This window comes from Glandiceps talaboti, chromosome 6, assembly GCF_964340395.1.
Source record: "Glandiceps talaboti chromosome 6, keGlaTala1.1, whole genome shotgun sequence".
NCBI lineage: Eukaryota > Metazoa > Hemichordata > Enteropneusta > Spengelidae > Glandiceps > Glandiceps talaboti.
Window position 1 is genome coordinate 27,348,680 of NC_135554.1, and position 21,827 is coordinate 27,370,506.

Here is a 21,827-nt window from a genome sequence, read left to right on the forward strand (position 1 = left end):
TTTTTTTAAAACTGAATAGTGACACCACAAAAGTGTTATTTTGAAGTCGGTTTGGATCTTTGGAACATTTAGTCTGTCACAGAAAAAAAAAACCCGTGACTGATGTTTTCGTAAACATATGAGCAAAAATAATATTGGAGAAAGGAGACAACAAACTTATCAACAACGAACACCTGTAAACACACATGCGCAGTCCGGTAGTGTGGAAGAGAATTTTACTAATACTGATATCATCCACGTCTGCAGGTAAGGATACGTTTGACTATTTTTCTCAAAGAAAATCTGTTTAAAATATGTTCTTAATATATCCTTATTCTATTCATTCCCGATAAAGTAATTTAATGAAACAATTACAAAGCTATGGCGTAGACATTTTTGTTCAGCGATAGGATGACACAAACATTTTGGTATTTTTTCATAGCAATCCATCCATTGATGATTGAGTTGATAATTTGAATTCACTTGTGACATGAGCGTAAGACAAGCACAATAGAGGTGGGCTGGGCTTGATTTGTATACAATATACCGGCCATGGGTGTTTTTGTCATTCGGAGAGATATGCTTACGTTATCGGTATTGGTAATGGTATCGTATTCTGTAAGATCTGGAAATGACAAAGTTAGTATTATAATTTGTATTACATTTTTTTACTGTGACCCTGCGGTTTTATATGATTGATGAACTTCAAATGATGTAACGTTTTACTCAATTGACAGTTATCTTACACGTGTAACATGATAGGGGATCGTCCCCAACGTGTGTGCATGCTGAAAAATCACGTTTATTCATACCACCGAAAGCCTTCATCCTCAGAATTTACTTGTAAAACTAAAAGTTTAAAATGCACAGTGTCACAAAATGACAACATAATACCTAGTCACATATGACTAACAGTGTGTTGTTGTTTTTTGAATGACTCATCCCCAATTTAAATTTATGTGATAACTGTTAAGGATAATGTGTTTCTTGTGTGTGTGTGTGTGTGTGTGTGTGGAATCATGGACTCTTTATGGAGGGTTTATGGTGAATTAATTAAATTAATCATTTTACATTTTTTGTATGAAAACCTGCCAACAATTTATAAATACAAGGATTGTACCAGGGATAGAGGTAATCATGTGACATCAAATCAGAGAGGTATTTCAAATTAATAATTGTGATTTGCATTTATTTTCTCTAGATCTATGCTGAACCTAGAAAAGAGACAGAAAAATGGTATGAAATCATAAACGTGTGGATAACAGACCCATCAAGAAAACAATCAGAACCATGAGTGTTGGACCTTTAGCAGTGGAAATTATTTGTGTATTCATCTTGTCAGCTTATCTGCTGCATCGCTACAGTAACTGGAGGAAACAGCATATAGTTGTAACCCTAGCAACCTTTGTATCATGGTATTTTTCCTTCATTATAATCTTCATTCTGCCTCTAGATGTTTCATCGGTGAGTAACATCTGTTGTGAGATAATCCTTTTTCTATGAGGAATTGTTATTTATAATAAATGAGATTAATATGTAATAAATTGCAAAGGACATCCTTTGCAGCTACAACAAAATAAATTGTCATGGGGTTAGGTTGTGACTTTCTACAGAAATATTTCAATCTCTTCTAAATTTCATAGCATTCAAAGTCAAGCATACAAATGAAAAAAAGAATGCACAAATTGTGTTTGCATTGGTTACTGTCCACACATTACCACCACATCAGTCCCCCCTACAATTCATAAATAGTGCCATTCAGAGTTGTTTCAGTTTATGGATGTACTACAGTTGTCTTGTTGAGAGTGTTAGAGTCAGAACAAAATAGTCTAAACAAAATACACATTAAAAAGTTGAAATCCTGAAGGTCTGTCTGAAAAAAAAGAAAACTATTGCTTCTTCTTTTTTTTTTTTTTGGATTTCTGGTCGTTGGTGTTAGCAACTGAGATAGAACATGCCAGCCTTTCAGCACCCTTTATATACCTGGGCTGTAACACCTGTTACACACATTAAAACACATTGACCAATCACGCATTAGCGCCTGTGACAACTACACTAGACAAATTTATTCATATATTGAGCAGCTAGCAATTATCTGCTAATCTTCAAAATGTAGATAATTACCCATTTTTGGTCAGACAGAGGATCTGTCATTATCTATTATTGTATACAGGAGTTCAATTAATAACAAATATGGTTGTATTTCCCATATTTGTATGAGGAATGCTACTATATATTACTAGTATTCCCTGGTACTAGTATGTATATTTTTTGTCTGTGACTATGGCAGTACCAATAGATCTTCAATCACCTTTTAGGTTTTGAATAATACATGCAGGTTCCTTGTTATAAATCATTCCTGACATAATGGGTCTCAATCGATCTAGCTACAAACAACCATTATCTGTCTAGCAACTGTCAGTCTTAGTGGAGTACAAACAACCATACCTGTCTGGCAACTGTCAGTCTTAGTGGAGTACAAACAACCATACCTGTCTGGCAACTGTCAGTCTTAGTGGAGTACAAACAACCATACCTGTCTGGCAACTGGGATGAGGCTAGTTAGTGGAGTACAAACAACCATACCTGTCTGGCAACTGGGATGAGGCTAGTTAGTGGAGTACAAACAACCATACCTGTCTGGCAACAGGGATGAGGCTTAGTGGAGTACAAACAACCATACCTGTCTGGCAACTGTCAGTCTTAGTGGAGTACAAACAACCATACCTGACTGGCAACTGTCAGGCTTAGTGGAGTACAAACAACCATACCTGTCTGGCAACTGTCAAGCTTAGTGGAGTACAAACAACCATACCTGACTGGCAACAGGGATGAGGCTTAGTGGAGTACAAACAACCATACCTGTCTGGCAACTGTCAGTCTTAGTGGAGTACAAACAACCATACCTGACTGGCAACTGGGATGAGGCTTAGTGGAGCAACTAATGCTTTTAAGGACGCGAGTACATCATCACCATAAACCACAGCCTCTTTTTAGGCACCGTCCAAGATACATGCAGTGTTGCAGAAGAAATAACAGCTCTGGCCAGGTTTGCTAGAATGAAGTGCAGACCTTGCAACATTTGCACTATTGATAACATAAACTATATTTCTTTATGTTGATCAACAAAAGAATCAGAACATGAATTGAAACACAAAATAAGTAATTTATAGATCAGATCTATTGTACATGTAGCTACTAAAAAATTGTACATAACTTTGAAAAATCAATCCATCACAAATGTGAATGAAGAATACTTTTAATGGTTTATTTCTGCCACTAGAATAAGCCCCTATTGAAACAATCCCAGATTTGTTTATAATACCATACCTTTTGCTATCAGCGAAATTAAAATAAGTGAAAACAGCTGACTGCATGATAAAAGTAAATCCCTGTAGCATTACTTCCTTTGCATAAATTCTATAACCAGTTGTGTTTAGCCATCAGAAAAGAATAGCACATTGCAATTTATTAAAATTAAGAATGCCGGTGTGCACCTTTCAGATCATTGTAATATGAATCAGGCTTGGTCATACAGAGTAGTGGGTTGATATTAGACTTTAAAGAATATATGACCTGTGATTACACTTTAATCAGTCTGTGTATGTACAAATGGTACCCATTCACTATAATCCAGTTTTGATCAGATTGTAACAGCCTGTCTATGATAATACAGTATATCTGAATCATGGGATACCTGTATATGATCACTTTGTCTCTTCACTGTATAATTAGATGTTATTTCCCGTTTCCCCAATATTTTTATTTGTTCAGCCAAGGAAAGTACTCATGACCTAAGAGGTTGTTGTCACTACAAGTCAGTAGCGTTGTAGTGACAACCCTTAGGTCACAAGTATTTTCTGACTGAATGAAGACTAACATAAATTATACCAGTCAGTAATATCAAAGAAAAATCTGGGAAAGTAATGGCAATTTGGAATATTTTGACTCATATTTCAAACACAGCTAAGCAGAACCAGTGACATAGATGCACATTGTTGTGGCAGAGAATGACCAGAGTATATATTCCATATTTTTTGTTCAACTTGGCTCATGCATGGGATAATACATGTAACACATCATCATGCATGTCAAAATGACAAAATTTTCAAACCTTACCATGTGTTATTATATTTGCAAAACTAATTTAAAAAAAAGAAGATAAACTCACCATCACAAAGCCACAAGGTTGTCTGAATTTAAGCTTGCTAAAAGTCTTGCAGGGTCATATGTGAGGGTCATAAATCCTTGTTTGGTATAAAAAATCTCTTGAAATTGTTCGATATCTTGGCATCTGGACACCTCATCTCCATTTACAATTTATCCAAGTACAGTAACTACCACCCCCATCCCCCAAAACCTGATGAAAACTAGATCATGATAACTGGTTCAGTGGTCTAATATTGAAGTCTATTTGATATGATACAGGCCTGATAGTAATAGTATATCTATGGTGACATCAAAGACAATCAAATTATGTCTAATGTGTAAAGTAAATAATAAATGCACATTGAAATATTGTGATATGCAAGTCATAAACATTAAAAACTGACAGCAAGTCATATTTTTGTTTCAATATTTTAAAAGGTGTGTGTTTAGGTATTAGCTTTTCCTTTGGTTGTGGTAATTAATGTGTGCAGAATAATGATAACATCAGTCCCTTTCCATTACAGACAAAATATCAACAATGTATCTATGAACATGAAAAGGTTGAAGAAATCAGCTCATTACCAGCATCCAATGACTCCGATATCCCCACATACTTTCCACGTGATGTAGACATATCAGTTGAAAATGATAACAGCACCACTTACGAAGTACCCTACTTTACAACAACCCTCAATTCAACTGAGACAACTGAGTTAACATCTATAGTTAGACGTGAAATATTTGACTGCGGCAAACCATGGAGCTATGTGCCAGATACAATCTTGCCAGATATGTGGAAAATTGTGTACTGGACATCACAAATTTTAACCTGGTAAGTTCTAAAAAGGGCGCAAGCCAAGTTGATATGTTTTTGGGCATGTATCTAAAGTATACTAACGTGTAGTCAAGTCATTTTGGGATTTTGAGTATTATGTTTTGAGATGATAGTCAAAATTCCCACATGACTCAACACTAGGCTACAATTATACTTAATCTTTTTTTTTAGTTATATTGGATAAATGTTTTGATGATACTGTTTGTCAGTATTGTGTATATATAAATATGTTTTATCTTCAAACTTTCCCAACACCTAAAAATATAAATAGTCATTCCCTAATTTGGTATTGTTACTTCTGGCCAATTGTCCTGTATTTAATCTCACAACTCCTAGTCAAAAAAATGCCGGAGGTCAAAGGTTACAACACAGATGTGAAATATAGTGTAAAACATACAAGGAATTAACATTGCTATTTTGTAATTCTAACCCGTGCTGATGGCTTCTGTTGTCCTATAAAGACAATTTCAAATAACAGCACAGATAAGCTGTACAATTGATAGTCATTTTCTATTTTTAACCAGTGCTGAGTATGCCTTCCATTGTCTTTCAAAAAGCAGCATAGTCTAGATATAAAATTTCACATACTGAATATGAATAATTAATGATATCCATATCACAATGTGTCACATATATCTGATTTATTTGTTTTCATTTCAATGTTGTACAGGATTGTGTGTCCCTTGATGCAGTCCTACTCTAGAGCTGGTGAATTCACAGTAAGAGGTAAACTGAAGGCAGCATTAATTGAAAATGCTATATATTATGGAAGTTATCTTCTCATATTTGGTGTTCTGTTGATTTATGTCGCTGCAAGACCTGACATTAGGTTGGATGGGTGAGTAAACTGAATTGTATTGTTAGTTAAAGGGACACTAGCTGACTTTATACATTTTTCTCAGCATAACCTTTGCTGTATATTTAAAGCTACCTGCAGTATTCTACTAACTGAAACATACTTAACCATCACTTTAAGATGACTAAACTCTAACCAGGTACTAGTATTAAGAAATAACTTATAAACGATCCAATGACATAGTTCAGCATACATAATTGCATAGTAGGGTTTCCTTGCTATTTTTATATGATATAAAAATAGCAAGGAAACCCTACTATGCAATTATACTGTGCTTGCTAACAATGCCAGAAGACTTGTAATGCTGTAGAAGATATGCATTGACAATAACATTATACTAAAATAGTGTAATTGAGATGCTATATAAATACTTTCACTGGAGTAAAAAGCCTACAAACTCAGCTTGTGCTACTTTTATTTCATTTCATGTTTTAATATTTAATTTACTGAAACCAACTAGGACTACCAAAGAAAGAAGTTAATTCCAAGCCCTGCCAAATATGTCAATTATTTACTTAGTTTATGTTCCCTGGCAATGCTGTAGACTTTCCGTTACTAGTTTATGTTCCCTGGCAATGCTGTAGACTTTCAGTTACTAGTTTATGTTTCCTGGCAATGCTGTAGACTTTCAGTTAGTAGTTTATGTTCCCTGGCAATGCTGTAGACTTTCAGTTACTAGTTTATGTTCCCTGGCAATGTTGTAGACTTTCAGTTACTAGTTTATGTTCCCTGGCAATGCTGTAGACTTTCAGTTACTAGTTTATGTTCCCTGGCAATGCTGTAGACTTTCAGTTACTAGTTTATGTTCCCTGGCAATGCTGTAGACTTTCAGTTACTAGTTTATGTTCCCTGGCAATGCTGTAGACTTTCAGTTAGTAGTTTATGTTCCCTGGCAATGTTGTAGACTTTCAGTTACTAGTTTATGTTCCCTGGCAATGTTGTAGACTTTCAGTGACTAGTTTATGTTCCCTGGCAATGTTGTAGACTTTCAGTTACTAGTTTATGTTCCCTGGCAATGCTGTAGACTTTCAGTTACTAGTTTATGTTCCCTGGCAATGTTGTAGACTTTCAGTTACTAGTTTATGTTCCCTGGCAATGCTGTAGACTTTCAGTTACTAGTTTATGTTCCCTGGCAATACTGTAGACTTTCAGTTAGTAGTTTATGTTCCCTGGCAATGTTGTAGACTTTCAGTTACTAGTTTATGTTCCCTGGCAATGTTGTAGACTTTCAGTGACTAGTTTATGTTCCCTGGCAATGCTGTAGACTTTCAGTTACTAGTTTATGTTCCCTGGCAATGTTGTAGACTTTCAGTTACTAGTTTATGTTCCCTGGCAATGCTGTAGACTTTCCGTTACTAGTTTATGTTCCCTGGCAATGCTGTAGACTTTCAGTTACTAGTTTATGTTCCCTGGCAATGCTGTAGACTTTCAGTTACTAGTTTATGTTCCCTGGCAATGCTGTAGACTTTCAGTTACTAGTTTATGTTCCCTGGCAATGCTGTAGACTTTCAGTTACTAGTTTATGTTCCCTGGCAATGCTGTAGACTTTCAGTTACTAGTTTATGTTCCCTGGCAATGCTGTAGACTTTCAGTTACTAGTTTATGTTCCCTGGCAATGTTGTAGACTTTCCGTTACTAGTTTATGTTCCCTGGCAATGTTGTAGACTTTCAGTTACTAGTTTATGTTCCCTGGCAATGTTGTAGACTTTCCGTTACTAGTTTATGTTCCCTGGCAATGCTGTAGACTTTCAGTTACTAGTTTATGTTCCCTGGCAATGCTGTAGACTTTCAGTTACTAGTTTATGTTCCCTGGCAATGTTGTAGACTTTCCGTTACTAGTTTATGTTCCCTGGCAATGTTGTAGACTTTCAGTTACTAGTTTATGTTCCCTGGCAATGCTGTAGACTTTCCGTTACTAGTTTATGTTCCCTGGCAATGCTGTAGACTTTCAGTTACTAGTTTATGTTCCCTGGCAATGCTGTAGACTTTCCGTTACTAGTTTATGTTCCCTGGCAATGCTGTAGACTTTCAGTTACTAGTTTATGTTCCCTGGCAATGCTGTAGACTTTCAGTTACTAGTTTATGTTCCCTGGCAATGCTGTAGACTTTCAGTTACTAGTTTATGTTCCCTGGCAATGCTGTAGACTTTCAGTTACTAGTGATGAGAATAACACTATTTAGAATAGCACAATAAAATTCTGAAGGAAAAAAAAACATTTAGATTTGAACTGTACATCTATGATGTATGCATTTAGTAAAAGGATAAAGGATCAACAAAGAAAGAATTTTCAATTATGTATCTGGAATGTGGAATCTGAATAGAACTAGCATTAACTTTGTATGAAGTGAGATAAGGAAATACTTCATGCAAAGATGAAATTATAAATACACTACAGCCAGCGGATTCCACTCCATAGTCACACTCTAATAGCTTGTTTATATTCTAAGAATGTTATTCCCATTGTAAATTGTCTGCTTTGATATCATAAATTTGAATTGTAAAGTATCAACAGATGATTTGGATCACTGGTGTACTTACTCTAATCAATTACTGGCACTAATTATGTCGTGGTGGCATTAAACATGTTTCATTCCTGATTGCCATGAACAAGCAAAGTCAACGCTATTTTTACTCCACCATTTTACCACATAGTGTATTGATCCACATAAAAGAATGAATAATACCATAGACCACCCACACATGCCCCTACCTACCTACCCCCACCCCTCCCCATCCCCTGGTAGCTGTATATAACTCCTCTTTCTTTTTCCACTTGTCTTTGAACAGAGCAAAGATGTCTGTACTTCTAGTAACAGCCAGCAACACATGGGGTCTGTTCTTGTTGGTATTGTTACTAGGATATGGACTTGTTGAAGTGCCAAGAAAGTACTGGAATGCAGCTAAGAAAGGCTATGAGCTGTCATACATTTATTTCCAAATTGCAAAATTAAGTACAGAGAAGTCAGAAGCCGAAGAAAATTTAGAAGATGTATTAGATGTAAGTAGCTTTATAACAAACAAGACATTTATAAGTTAACAACTTTGTAAACATGATGAAAGTGCTATTAAACATGTGGCATGTACCTATAGTCACACAATCATTTATATGTCAAGTCTTTAGATTGTGTACAAGCAGTGATTCCATTAGTGCACAGGATAAAACCTTTCACATAGCAATGTATGTCCTACCAGGTCCCCATGGCAAGGAGGTTTAAGATCTTACTCATCTTCTAATGTTTCATGATAAAATGTGCAATATAATGTAAAAATGATACTTTTTACAGGAGATCAAGAAAGCCACAGAATCTATCCGATACAACCATCCCCTTCACAAACACATCGATACCATTATGACAAAATGTCCAGAGGATTTCCAAGACAAGGTTGGTAAACGAACCATGGATGACTACGAAGATTATGACAGTGGAGAGCTGGAGATGCCTACCCAGAGAACATTAGTCAAGTTACATAGTAAAGTCATCTATGCTGTTATGAATGAACGAAGAACTCATTTTGAATGGCACAGACTTCTGGAAAGAGCATTTGAATTAGAAGATGTGGATAAGAATGCTGATGGAGACAGGTAAGATCTAAGAGAAAATGTTGTTATCAAGTTCATCATAGCTACTCATCGTAACCCTTGACAACAAGTGACTAATGTACTGACCTTTCAGTGTACAGTGAATACTCATAATTTTCAACACATATTCATGAGATAAGCACAGCAGATTATCAAAAAGTACCTAAGGCAGTTTTTGTGATTGTTGTAGAAGAAAGTAGCATAGGAGATATGGGAAATCAGATTAATTTACTCTCAGTTTTCTATCAAAATTGTCTCTTTAGAGGGGAACATTTGTACAATGCTTATATACCCAAGTAGATCAACCATTACTACCTATCACAGTACCAGTCATATCAAATGTTGTATGTTTTGAGTATTATGTATGAATATTTCAGTGTATTTTCCTTTTCCATTCCAGATATTTTGTCCATACATTTTCATCTAACCCAAGGAGAGGCGTGATTGGAGCTATTTATACACCAAAAATGGAATGGTATTGGAAAATTGTCTGCAAACCATGGACTCTAAGAATATTAGCCATTTTGTTAGCAACCTTCTCCTTAGCTGTTATCTGGTCAGAAGTGACATTCTTTAACAAGAATCCCATACTTTCATTGTTTGCTATATTTGTTGACTTAGCTGCAAGTAATTACAATTATTTTTATATAGAGGTGAGTGTATGACTTATGAATGAATTCTTGTCAAATGTGTTCTAGATATTGTTTAACAGTAAGGTAGTCTGGAAGGTGCAATGTGACAGGGCATCCTCACACATTGGTCCCATAGAGCAGGCTGATGAGGGCAGAGTGAGACAACATGTAGGAGACTATGTCATAGTCAAGTTATCCTAAAAACAAAAGATTGTATAGTTTGGTCACTAGAGGTGCTCTTTGACAGCAGATCTTGGTCAGAAGTGGACCAGAATTGCTCATTAATGTAGTGTACTTTAAAAATCATCTTATCCCAAAGTTTCATGGCAACATTGATAGAATTCTTAGTTTAACGATTACTTGATTTGAAATACTTATGTTTCTTGTGTTTTTGATTCATTCAAATTTTAGGAACTCAGAAAGTTCATTTACACCCTTACATTAATACCGGTATCGTGTCCTGTTTCAATATTATGTTTAGTAGTCTGCACTTTGTGTCCTGGACTACTGCTAATTTGGTAGTCTAAATATGTATTATACAATGTCTAGTAGTCTACATACCCTGGACTACTACCAATTTCAAGCCCTAACATGTACCAATGTGTCTACTTTACTTACCTTTCAGTTGGCCTCATTCCTAACCATTGCATATATGAGTGTATGTGCATACTATCCAATATTTAAAATAAGAGTATTTAATTATTATTATTTGGCGGATCATCACCAAACCGATGAAAACAGTCTTTTGTTTTCTGCTATGTAAGTATGGTTACAGTATGATTGATTATATATGTGTGACTTGTATAAGTACTCATTATGTATATAAGATGAAAATTGATCTTCCTCAATATTAATTAGTAGACTTTAGTATCTCGTTATCCTGAGTAAGTTAGTCCTAAACTCATTGTGATTAACATAGCTGTGACCACATGTAATAATATGTGTACTCTGCAATACTGATTGCTGTTGTATTTGTCCACCATTACAAGTATTTATCAACCTCCTATACCGACCTATACCAGTGTTGCAGCCAGAGGATCTTTTGGGGTCATTTGACACACATTTTTGGGATCAGACCCACAATATTGGAAGTGACGGGTCATAGATGACCCATATTAAAGTTGTATGCAAATATGTTTAGCAACATGACCACACCTATAGCAACAGCCAAATGATCTTGTATATTGCATAGATAACAACAGGGTTGGATAGGCAACTGCATAATCATTCAGCAAATACCTAGCATGGATCAGCATGTGGGTAGATATTTTTAAAAACTGTACAGTTGTGCTACAACGCCATTGTCGCTTTTTTTGATAATGTCCCAAAAATATTTATGATGACCCAAAAAAATGAAAGTCTCAGGACACTATGTCCCACTCTTTCAAAACGCTGGCTGCAACACTGGATACTATACTTGAAACCACAGATTACATACTGTAATCAACATTACAGTATGATGCAATGATGTGAAGTCAGAAGTCAGTAAATATGAGTTATGGTGAACAGGTCATTTGAACATTGTAAGAATCTATGATATTTATGATATGTTGACAATCAAATTGCATATTGATCGTAAAAATTGTTTCTTTTCAGTTTACTTTGTCGTTTAACGCCTCCACTATGTCTGAACTTCCTGGGTTTGATACACCTGGATAGTCACATCACTGGAGATGAAGAAATGTTAGAAACATCATTTACAGCTGTAAGTAGAGTTGGGCTTTATATTTTGTAATGATGTGGAAATATGCATGTATATTGGTTTATTTAAAATGCAGATTGTAGATAAATAATTAACAGATGAAGATATCTAATCTTGACCATTAGTACTGATATACATACACTTTCTACATTTTCAATAAATTCTTTAACATGTATATATACCAGTGTCACAATGTATTGCCTTCATTGTAATTCAATTGTTGACAGCTCCCTCGCATTCATGCAAGTTGTGCAAATTGTTCATTCATTATTTTCTCCAAAAATAAGCAAAAAATATTTTCTGATTATTTTAACACTCCATAGAGTATGTGATAAAACCTTAACAGACTAGATATGGGTTTTGTGGACCTTGATATTACGACTAACAGGCTCTCCCAAGGTTGGGCCTAAACGCCATACAACCTTGATCCACAAAACATGTCTAATGTTAAAGAATTTATTATTGAGAATATTGAGTTTATACCCAGAACAGTACCACAACAGATTTGATTTAATAATGCTGTAGGACTTAGAAAGTGGGTTCATGTCCTGTATTAGTCATTTCTCTCATCTCATATTCTATGAAGACATGACAGTAGGGTCTTTTTAACTTCAATTTCATGAAGGGCTCACTTTGATTTGAAATTTGTTTGAATCAGAGGAAAAACAAATATTTAAGTTGTAATATAGAGATTTGGTTATGCTTGACACAGAAACAGCACTGCATATGAATTCACACTTACAATCCATAGACAAAACCCGTTTATAACTCCTTAGGTCATCAACCACTGTAAGCCATGAAAATTGTAAGATAAAATATCCTTGCTGCAAAAAAGTTAAAATAGCTAACATTAAGCCATGAAAGATGTTTACTGAATTTGTTAAGTTTGTAAGAACATTTGAAAAAAGTATTTTGATGTCACTTTCTAAAGAGTAAGAGATTTAATAATCTTTAGTATCCCTGTTTAGGTTGCATGTCACCTGTATTGAATAAAATCATAAGAAATTGTCACATGGCTGCCAGAGGTGTAGCTAACAAACTCACTGATGGATGATGTATTTCCTGTAATGGCAAAGTTTTACATTATCAATAAACATTTTGTTTTAATGTATTTTTTTCAGATCATGGGTCGACATATGGATGTACTTCCATTTATGGCTGATGGATTTTATATTTATTATCCAATTACTATCTTAGTTCTGTGTATAGCTACCTATTTCAGTCTGGGTAGTAGATGTCTTGCTTTCTTAGGCTTTCAGCAATTCATTGGAGAAGATGAAATGACCCAGGACTATGTAGATGAGGGCAGGGAGATTGTCAAGAGAGGTAGACACAATTTATGTTTTTGCATTATGTTGGGTTTTAAGGCCAAAACAGGGTGTTGAATTTACCTGTGTGTGTGTGTGTGTGTGTGTGTGTGTGTGTGTGTGTGTGTGTGTGTGTGTGTGTATGTGTGTGTGTGTGTGTGTGTGTGTGTGTGTGTGTGTGTGTGTGTGGTTGTGTGTGTGTGGTTTGTGCATGCACGTGTCTCTGTCTGTCTGTCTGTCTGTGTGTCTGTCTCTGTCTGTCTGTCTATGTCTATGTCTGTGTATTTGTCTGTGTCTCTGTCTGTGTGTATGATTGTGTTCATCTTCTACCTGTGTGTGTACACCTCCCTGTGTGATATTGGCTATCACAAGAATAATGTACTGGACTGATTGAAACATTTCCCCATGTCTTGACAACATACATTTACCTTGAACAAAAACAGAACTTGGTACAGGAATGCATCTAGTAGATAAAACCATTTACTTCAGAGAGAGCAATATACTTCTATTTTGCTGTTTGGTGCAAAGAGAACAAAATCTAGGTAGCATGTTGTATGAGTTTTGTTAGACTACCCAGTTCTCATTTCTCTATTATTTCCATTTTAGAAAAAAGAAGACGTCAACGAATACAAGATGGTGAGACAAGACGACGAGAATTTTATGACCGATACAACCCTGATGCAGGCTATTCATCAGGAGGGTACTCATCTAGTGAAGGGAGTCGATATACTCGTAATAGAGACAGTGATAGTGCTACTGATACTATTAGAGGTGCTAATAGTAACTCCTATGAGGCAACAAAGGGTAAGATGTCTGTACAAGTTTAATTTTAAAAATGTGGAAAATGATGACAATTCTTAACATATTGACTCATGTAAACGTGTGTTGTCAGGACATGTGACAACCAGGGAATCAATTAATGTAAACATGTGTTGTCAGGACATATGACAACCAGTGAATCAATTAATGTAAACATGTGATGTCAGGACATATGACAACCAGTGAATCAATTAATGTAAACATGTGATGTCAGGACATATGACAACCAGTGAATCAATTAATGTAAACATGTGATGTCAGGACATATGACAACCAGTGAATCAATTAATGTAAACATGTGATGTCAGGACATATGACAACCAGTGAATCAATTAATGTAAACATGTGATGTCAGGACATATGACAACCAGTGAATCAATTAATGTAAACATGGGTTATGAGGACTTATGACAACCAGTGAATCAATTAATGTAAACATGGGTTGTGAGGACATGTGACAACCAGTGAATCAATTCATGTAAACATGGGTTGTGAGGACATGTGACAACCAGTGAATCAATTCATTCAAATATGTACAACTTGGTACAATATGATAGAAGTTGGAAGGAAACAAACAATAAATGTCATAAAACCAAAACTGAGAGTTACTAGACAAGTTCATACGTCTTGTGGATCTATCATTTTTCTTGGCATTACTTCTCAAATGAAAGGAAGTTTGTGTTAAATTAAAAGGAATTGACTGTGTCTGTTACAACATTTATCAATTTACGTTATAAATGTTATTGTAGATATCTGAAAGTCAACCTGTGATGTCATGTTCTGTTTATGTTGACAGCCAAGTTTACCAAAAACAACAAGCCACCAGATAGTGATAAGGTGGAGTTACTGAGAGAAACTGAACCAATTGACTTTCATGAAGACCATGTCACTGAATACACTGATAGCTTATCAATAAACAGAGACAGAAATGGTGGAGCAAGACTTGGTAGACCAACATGGTCTAGTTCAGGCAGAACGTCTGGCTATTCCTCCAGAAATCAACCAACAAGGGGCTTCTTTGACGATGTGTAACCAACTGTTCTCTGTACCATCTTACATCCATATTTCAACAGCATATTGTTGTATTAACAAAACAGGGTTTCAATATTCACCTTAGTCTGTAAGATATGTTGTGTCATACCGCCCTCACTGGCCTGTGAAAGGAGTTGACCGATGTGTGAGGGCGCCCCACCACAGCATACCTTATCAGACTGTGTACACTAGAATGCCAGTGTTTTTTTCAAAATGTTTACTTCTGCATAGGTATCTTATATGTGTGAATTGGGTAACTTACTAAGAGTATAACTGAAGGGACCTAGCTTACCAGTTTTATATTTGGTAAACCCTTAAATCAACAACTAGATTAACTCGGCTCTACAAATAACCTAACCTTTAATGTCAGAGTCTGTAGAAGGACTTTGATTACACACAACTTAAATGTTAGGACCAATGTTCTTTCTGTCACCATTGATCAGTCATACAAGTGTGATCAATGTATTGTCAATCTCATCTGCATTGCCAAGTTAATCCACTTTCTACCAGGATGTCTTTGTACACAAAAAATTACAACTTGGATCAGATTGCACCTGAATTGATTACTTTTTGTCGTTGAACAAAGAGTGTGACATACATATGATATTTGCTCATTTACTCTTCAACATAACCTTTAACCCCTAACCTTTAATCCCTACATGTCTTCCTCTATTGTGTATTACGGTCAACAATGTCAAACCAGTACACTTGAAATAGACCAAACACTTTAAAAAATATTTATTTATATCTTACAACTTAATAATCTGACAACATTTTCAGCTCTTTGAACAAAATCCATCGTCCTGTTTTTGATGGAATTGGTCTTGTTATTAACTGCCATGTTTTTGTTGGCAGAATATTTTCATCTATATAGTATGTTGACATGTGTCTTTATCTTGTGTTTGTGATTTAGTAGTTTCAATATTTATCCTAGAAAGTCATTCTATATAATTGTAGGTGTATATAATGTCATAGTATTTGCTATACCTCACAAAGATGTGTATTACTATAATAACTAACTATGACTAGTGTGTCAATATTTAGAGAAAATGAGTTTCTTGACAAAGAGAAAATACAATGTTTAGTTCAAGATGTAAACTGTCAGCTGTGAGTATTTAGACATCACATTCACTCACTTCAAGTCAGTTATTTCAGGATATTCTATTGCTGGACTACTTTTAGTCTGTCAAATTTCCTGGACTTTTGTTTACAAAGGTGTGCTTACTACTGTAAGAATGCCGCACTGAACTACCAAAGTGTGCTAAAGATATAATAATGTACTCGAAATATGTTAATTGTATGTAAAATTATCAGGTTGTGTAGATATTTACATATCAGATGGTATATATTTATTGCAATGTATTATGGTGTGCTATTCAAGTACAAACTATAACAGGTGAGGTCAAAGAATGAAGAGTTCTGATTCAAGGGATTTTTATCTTACTTTAATAAATGTATATTCCAAAACAAGGGACTGGGAGCAATATTTTCAATCTCTTTAGATATCAGCTCTCAAATTTCTAAATTCAGTTTTTCACTCTTTCAGTATTCTGAAATGTTCCTTTCATATAGGTTGTTTAGCAGTGTTTTCTATAAATGGAATTGTAAATCAAAAGTGATCAGTTAAGGAGAGTAACTCATGTTGTACATATCTAAAATACAGATGTTGTACTTTGACTCTTGTGAACTTTGAACCCTACACTTTAACCTCTATAACCTTATAGGACCAATGACAACAGAACAGAGGCACAATAGATGACAACTTAGTGACAGATTTGTATAAATATTAGTAGTGGATTTATTAAATTAAAATAATACTTCTGTAAATGCTATAATGTATGTGAAATACTATTTCAGTAGTAATTCAGAAATGGTGTGAATCTTTGACTAGTTTCATACCTGGGTAGACTTTTTCAAAATGTTTGAATTAAATTTGTGAAATATTCTGTGCAATTTTTCACTGTGATTCTGTCTATATTGACAATATAACCATCTGTTACATGATACAATTGGGCTTGCTGACAAGAGGTAATTATAAATCTACACTTTATATATACTGGTACACATGTCATATTATCAAATAGTGGGTGATTGTTTACCTCCAAATATGACGTTTCATCCCATTTGAAACTAATATTCTAATAATATTGACTTACAGTTGGAGTCACAACACAATTCTCATATGAGTTACTACACAACCAAATAGTACTACTGGTAATCAGTTTGATAGGTAGCTCCATACAGAGTCAATGGAATGTGTGCTGGAAATGTAAAGTCAATATTTTGTTTGTTTGTTTGTATTTTCATTTTCCATATCTTTCATTCTACATAGTATAGAGACACTGCATGCCAATTGGTGTGTCAGGTTAAGGCACGGTACTGATGGCTCAGAGACACTGCATGACAATTGGTGTGTCAGGTTAAGGCACGGTACTGATCTGATGGCTCAGAGAAATTATTTAGAGTAATTTGGTCACAACTATACTGTCTGTCCTATTTAGAAGACGTGTGATGTTAAGAAAGGTTTTCATTAAATAACAACTGTAGTAGTTTATATGTAGGTTTTAGCCAAAACAAACATGATAAGTATCAACTGTATGTACAAAAGAACTGTTTACAAGCCCTCCTTGATTCAATAACGTGTCCTTGTGTTAATGTTATACTGTATATCAGTGTTGCCATAAGAAATACATAGCAGTAGTTTGTTCTGCTGGACCAATTTTTTTCTATAAATTGATCACACAATTGTTTTTCTCACTCAAATTTAATCTACTATACTTGTGATGTTATTGATATGTTTATAAAAAATACATGCACTATATTAGAATTATGAAAGTATATATTGTGAGAACTATTTCTCATCATTGGCTACATCTGTGATGATGACATTTCCTTACTACCTATGCCAAAGTATTTACAGCTGCAGCAAGGAAGGAACATCAACACATCTTGCAGTCTATGTTACAAACCTTGCCGACAACACCTTCTGTAAATGTTTATGGGTTTATGTGTATCTAGATTGTAGATAAACCTTGTAGACTCAAGTTCATTCTCATAGTCTAGCTTATTTCAAAGTGAAATTAACAAAGCATATGATGTTTTCTCACCATTCAGCACCACTGAACAAACAAGTGCTCTAGAGGTTGACACTTTAAAAATGTACTTGATTGATTGATTGATTGATTGATTGGTTGATTGATTGATTGATTGATTGATTGGTTGGTTGGTAGAACGGGAGAATATTTCCATAAACATAGTATGAAGTCATTGTAAAAAGATATTGTGCAATTAATAACAGTGGATAGGGATGTAACACTTATGTTTGTTTTTTATGAAATTCACCAGTGGTTTTCAGTGTCTATAAGGAAGTGGTTACCCAGTATTATTAATGTGTACTGTATGTTTACAAATATTAAACAAATGTAGTGGTGTCATTACCTGAAATATTTAGATGTATACATTCATTGGTATTTACAAAAATGTATAGTTCATTCGTATATATATGTTTGTTTTTTATAGATGTGTATACCAAAAATACAAAAAAAAAGAAAATGTAAAGTTATATATATCATTTATTTTTAATTAGCACACAGGGTAGCAGATGTGGAAGTGATTTTTGTTGGTTCAGATATGTTTATGGAGACTGTAGAACATTAAGAGATGATTTGACTACAGAAATGAAATATAGGTTATTCACCATTCATAGCAGAAGAAAGTAAACTGTGCAGAAACAAAAGTCAGAGAATAGACCTGTTACTGGTTCCAAGATGCATTGTGCATCTCTCCATACAATGCCATGTATTGTGTACATGCTGAGGGGTTTGCACACACTACTCTGGGGGATGGTTGTCACCTGACCGTACCCGGGGTTTACATGTAAAATCCCTCTATGTCATTGATGGTGTTTAGTCTTTGTTCTATAAAATCACTCAAAATCAAAGAGGTCAACATGTCTTTCCATCATTTCCAGATAAAAATGTTATATTTCAAATGTAATAAAGACAACAAAACTAACTAACAACATGTGATGTCCTCTCACGCAATGCATCTTGGAACTGGAAAATCAACCATGGATACAATTGTTGCCTGTCTGTCTCTTACAGAAAGCAAAAACTATATCCATTCTGACATTTCTGTACACAGCTTACTCTCTTCTGCTGTATGCATTTTATAATTTTGTACAAGGAAGAATCTTTCTGTAGATTTCTTTACTGTTTTTGGTGCCAAGTTACATTTTAGTTTTGACTAATCCAGGAATGTATGATGACTTGTTTTCTTTTCTTTTGTGGTGCCAAGTTACTCAAGTTTTCAAGTTGAGACACAAATCCATAATGTCCAGTTCCAACAATGATTTCAACATGCTTAAGTTGGCAGTGCTAAAAGTTCAGGATGATAGACAATTAATTTAGAGTCAAATATCATTTAGATTTATTGAAAACCTTGAGCCAAGTTTGCCATTGTTACCAGTTATGTAAACAAGTTACAAATGTCATACGAGTTGATGGGTTAGTCTGTAAGTAAGAGACAGACATTAGTACCACACTATCAGCTGGCACTCACTGTCTGATAGGGCTGAAGAACATGATGTATCTTACAGTGGTTTAGAATTCTGATAGGGCTGAACAACACAATGTATCTTAGTCTAGTTGATGGGTGTGTATCAGGATTATTATGGGATATTTTTATTTATGGTGATCCTTATTGAAAACTGGCTATAAAATTGTTATCACTTATCTAAATTAGATTAGAATATGGATCTTTCAATGTCTTTGACTTCAGTATAGACTAAAGTTTTAGGTGACTATCAATTCACTCACAATTAATTGATTTGAATTGTTTTACTGTAATTTTGTGAAGTGAAATGAAGAAATATTAAATTTCAGGTTAAAAATTATTTTTTGAGACGAAGAGATAGCAAATAAGTGAAATACTAAATTTTCAGGATTTATTTTCACTTTTGTGATATTCCGCTATTAAATTAAAATCTCCTTTATCATATATATATATGTATATAGCTTCTAAATCAGTGAAAATTAAATCCCTTGAAAATATACTATTTTACGTGATTCTTCACAGAATTAGATATAACACTGACAATGATGGATTTAGCACAAGATACAGATTCAGATTGACACACCTATCCCTGTCTGTCACTGCAGTCATAGATGCAGATTGACACTCCTATCCCTGTCTGGCACTGCAGCCATAGATTCAGATTGACATACCTATCCCTGTCTGGCACTGCAGTCATAGATTCAGATTGACACTCCTATCCCTGTCTGGCACTGCAGCCATAGATTTATATTTATATTCATATTAACATACCTATGGCATTGCAGTCATAGATTCAGATTGACATACCTATCCCTGTCTACCGCTGCAGTCATAGATGCAGATTGACACTCCTATCCCTGTCTGGCACTGCAGTCATAGATTCAGATTGACACTCCTATCCCTGTCTGGCATTGCAGTCATAGATTTAGATTGACACTCCTATCTCTGTCTGGCATTGCAGTCATAGATTCAGATTGACACTCCTATCCCTGTCTGGCACTGCAGCCATAGATTCAGATTGACATACCTATCCCTGTCTGGCACTGCAGTCATAGATTCAGATTGATACTCCTATCCCTGTCTGGCACTGCAGCCATAGATTCATATTTATATTCATATTGACATACCTATCCGTCAGCCACTTCAGTCATAGATTCAGATTGATATTTATATTCATATTAACATACCTATGGCATTGCAGTCATAGATTCAGATTGACATACCTATCCCTGTCTACCGCTGCAGTCATAGATGCAGATTGACACTCCTATCCCTGTCTGGCACTGCAGCCATAGATTCAGATTGACATACCTATCCCTGTCTGGCACTGCAGTCATAGATTCAGATTGACACTCCTATCCCTGTCTGGCACTGCAGCCATAGATTCATATTTATATTCATATTGACATACCTATCCGTCAGCCACTTCAGTCATAGATTCAGATTGATATTTATATTCATATTAACATACCTATGGCATTGCAGTCATAGATTCAGATTGACATACCTATCCCTGTCTGGCACTGCAGTCATAGATTCAGATTGACATACCTATCCCTGTCTGGCACTGCAGTCATAGATTCAGATTGACACTCCTATCCCTGTCTGGCACTGCAGTCATAGATTCAGATTGACATACCTATCCCTGTCTGGCACTGCAGTCATAGATTCAGATTGACACTCCTATCCCTGTCTGGCACTGCAGTCATAGATTCAGATTGACATACCTATCCCTGTCTGGCACTGCAGTCATAGATTTATATTTATATTCATATTGACATACCTATGGCATTGCAGTCATAGATTTATATTTATATTCATATTGACATACCTATGGCACTGCAGTCATAGATTCAGATTGACATACCTATCCCTGTCTGGCACTGCAGTCATAGATTTATATTTATATTCATATTAACATACCTATGGCATTGCAGTCATAGATTCAGATTGACATACCTATCCCTGTCTGGCACTGCAGTCATAGATTCAGATTGACATACCTATCCCTGTCTGGCACTGCAGTCATAGATTCAGATTGACATACCTATCCCTGTCTGGCACTGCAGTCATAGATTCAGATTGACACTCCTATCTCTGTCTGGCATTGCAGCCATAGATTCATATTTATATTCATATTGACATACCTATCCGTCAGCCACTTCAGTCATAGATTCAGATTGATATTCAGATTGACACTCCTATCTCTGTCTGGCATTGCAGTCATAGATTCAGATTGACATACCTATCCCTGTCTACCGCTGCAGTCATAGATTCAGATTGACATACCTATCCCTGTCTGGCACTGCAGTCATAGATTCAGATTGACATACCTATCCCTGTCTGGCATTGCAGTCATAGATTCAGATTGACATACCTAT

The 21,827-nt window shown here is 35.3% G+C and overlaps 1 protein-coding gene across 1 annotated transcript; it reads left to right on the top strand.

Moving 5' to 3' along the window:
• The first annotated feature begins 201 nt into the window (after window positions 1-201).
• Window positions 202-20,118, top strand: LOC144436079 (G-protein coupled receptor-associated protein LMBRD2-like). Its single transcript, XM_078124759.1, has 12 exons — window positions 202-246; window positions 1,181-1,443; window positions 4,653-4,960; window positions 5,634-5,801; window positions 8,608-8,818; window positions 9,105-9,403; window positions 9,801-10,053; window positions 10,658-10,791; window positions 11,629-11,737; window positions 12,856-13,060; window positions 13,648-13,845; window positions 14,657-20,118. The coding sequence occupies exons 2-12, from the start codon at window positions 1,270-1,272 to the stop codon at window positions 14,890-14,892; spliced, it is 2,295 nt and encodes a 764-aa protein (XP_077980885.1). The 5' UTR covers window positions 202-246; window positions 1,181-1,269; the 3' UTR covers window positions 14,893-20,118.
• The last annotated feature ends 1,709 nt before the right edge of the window (window positions 20,119-21,827 follow it).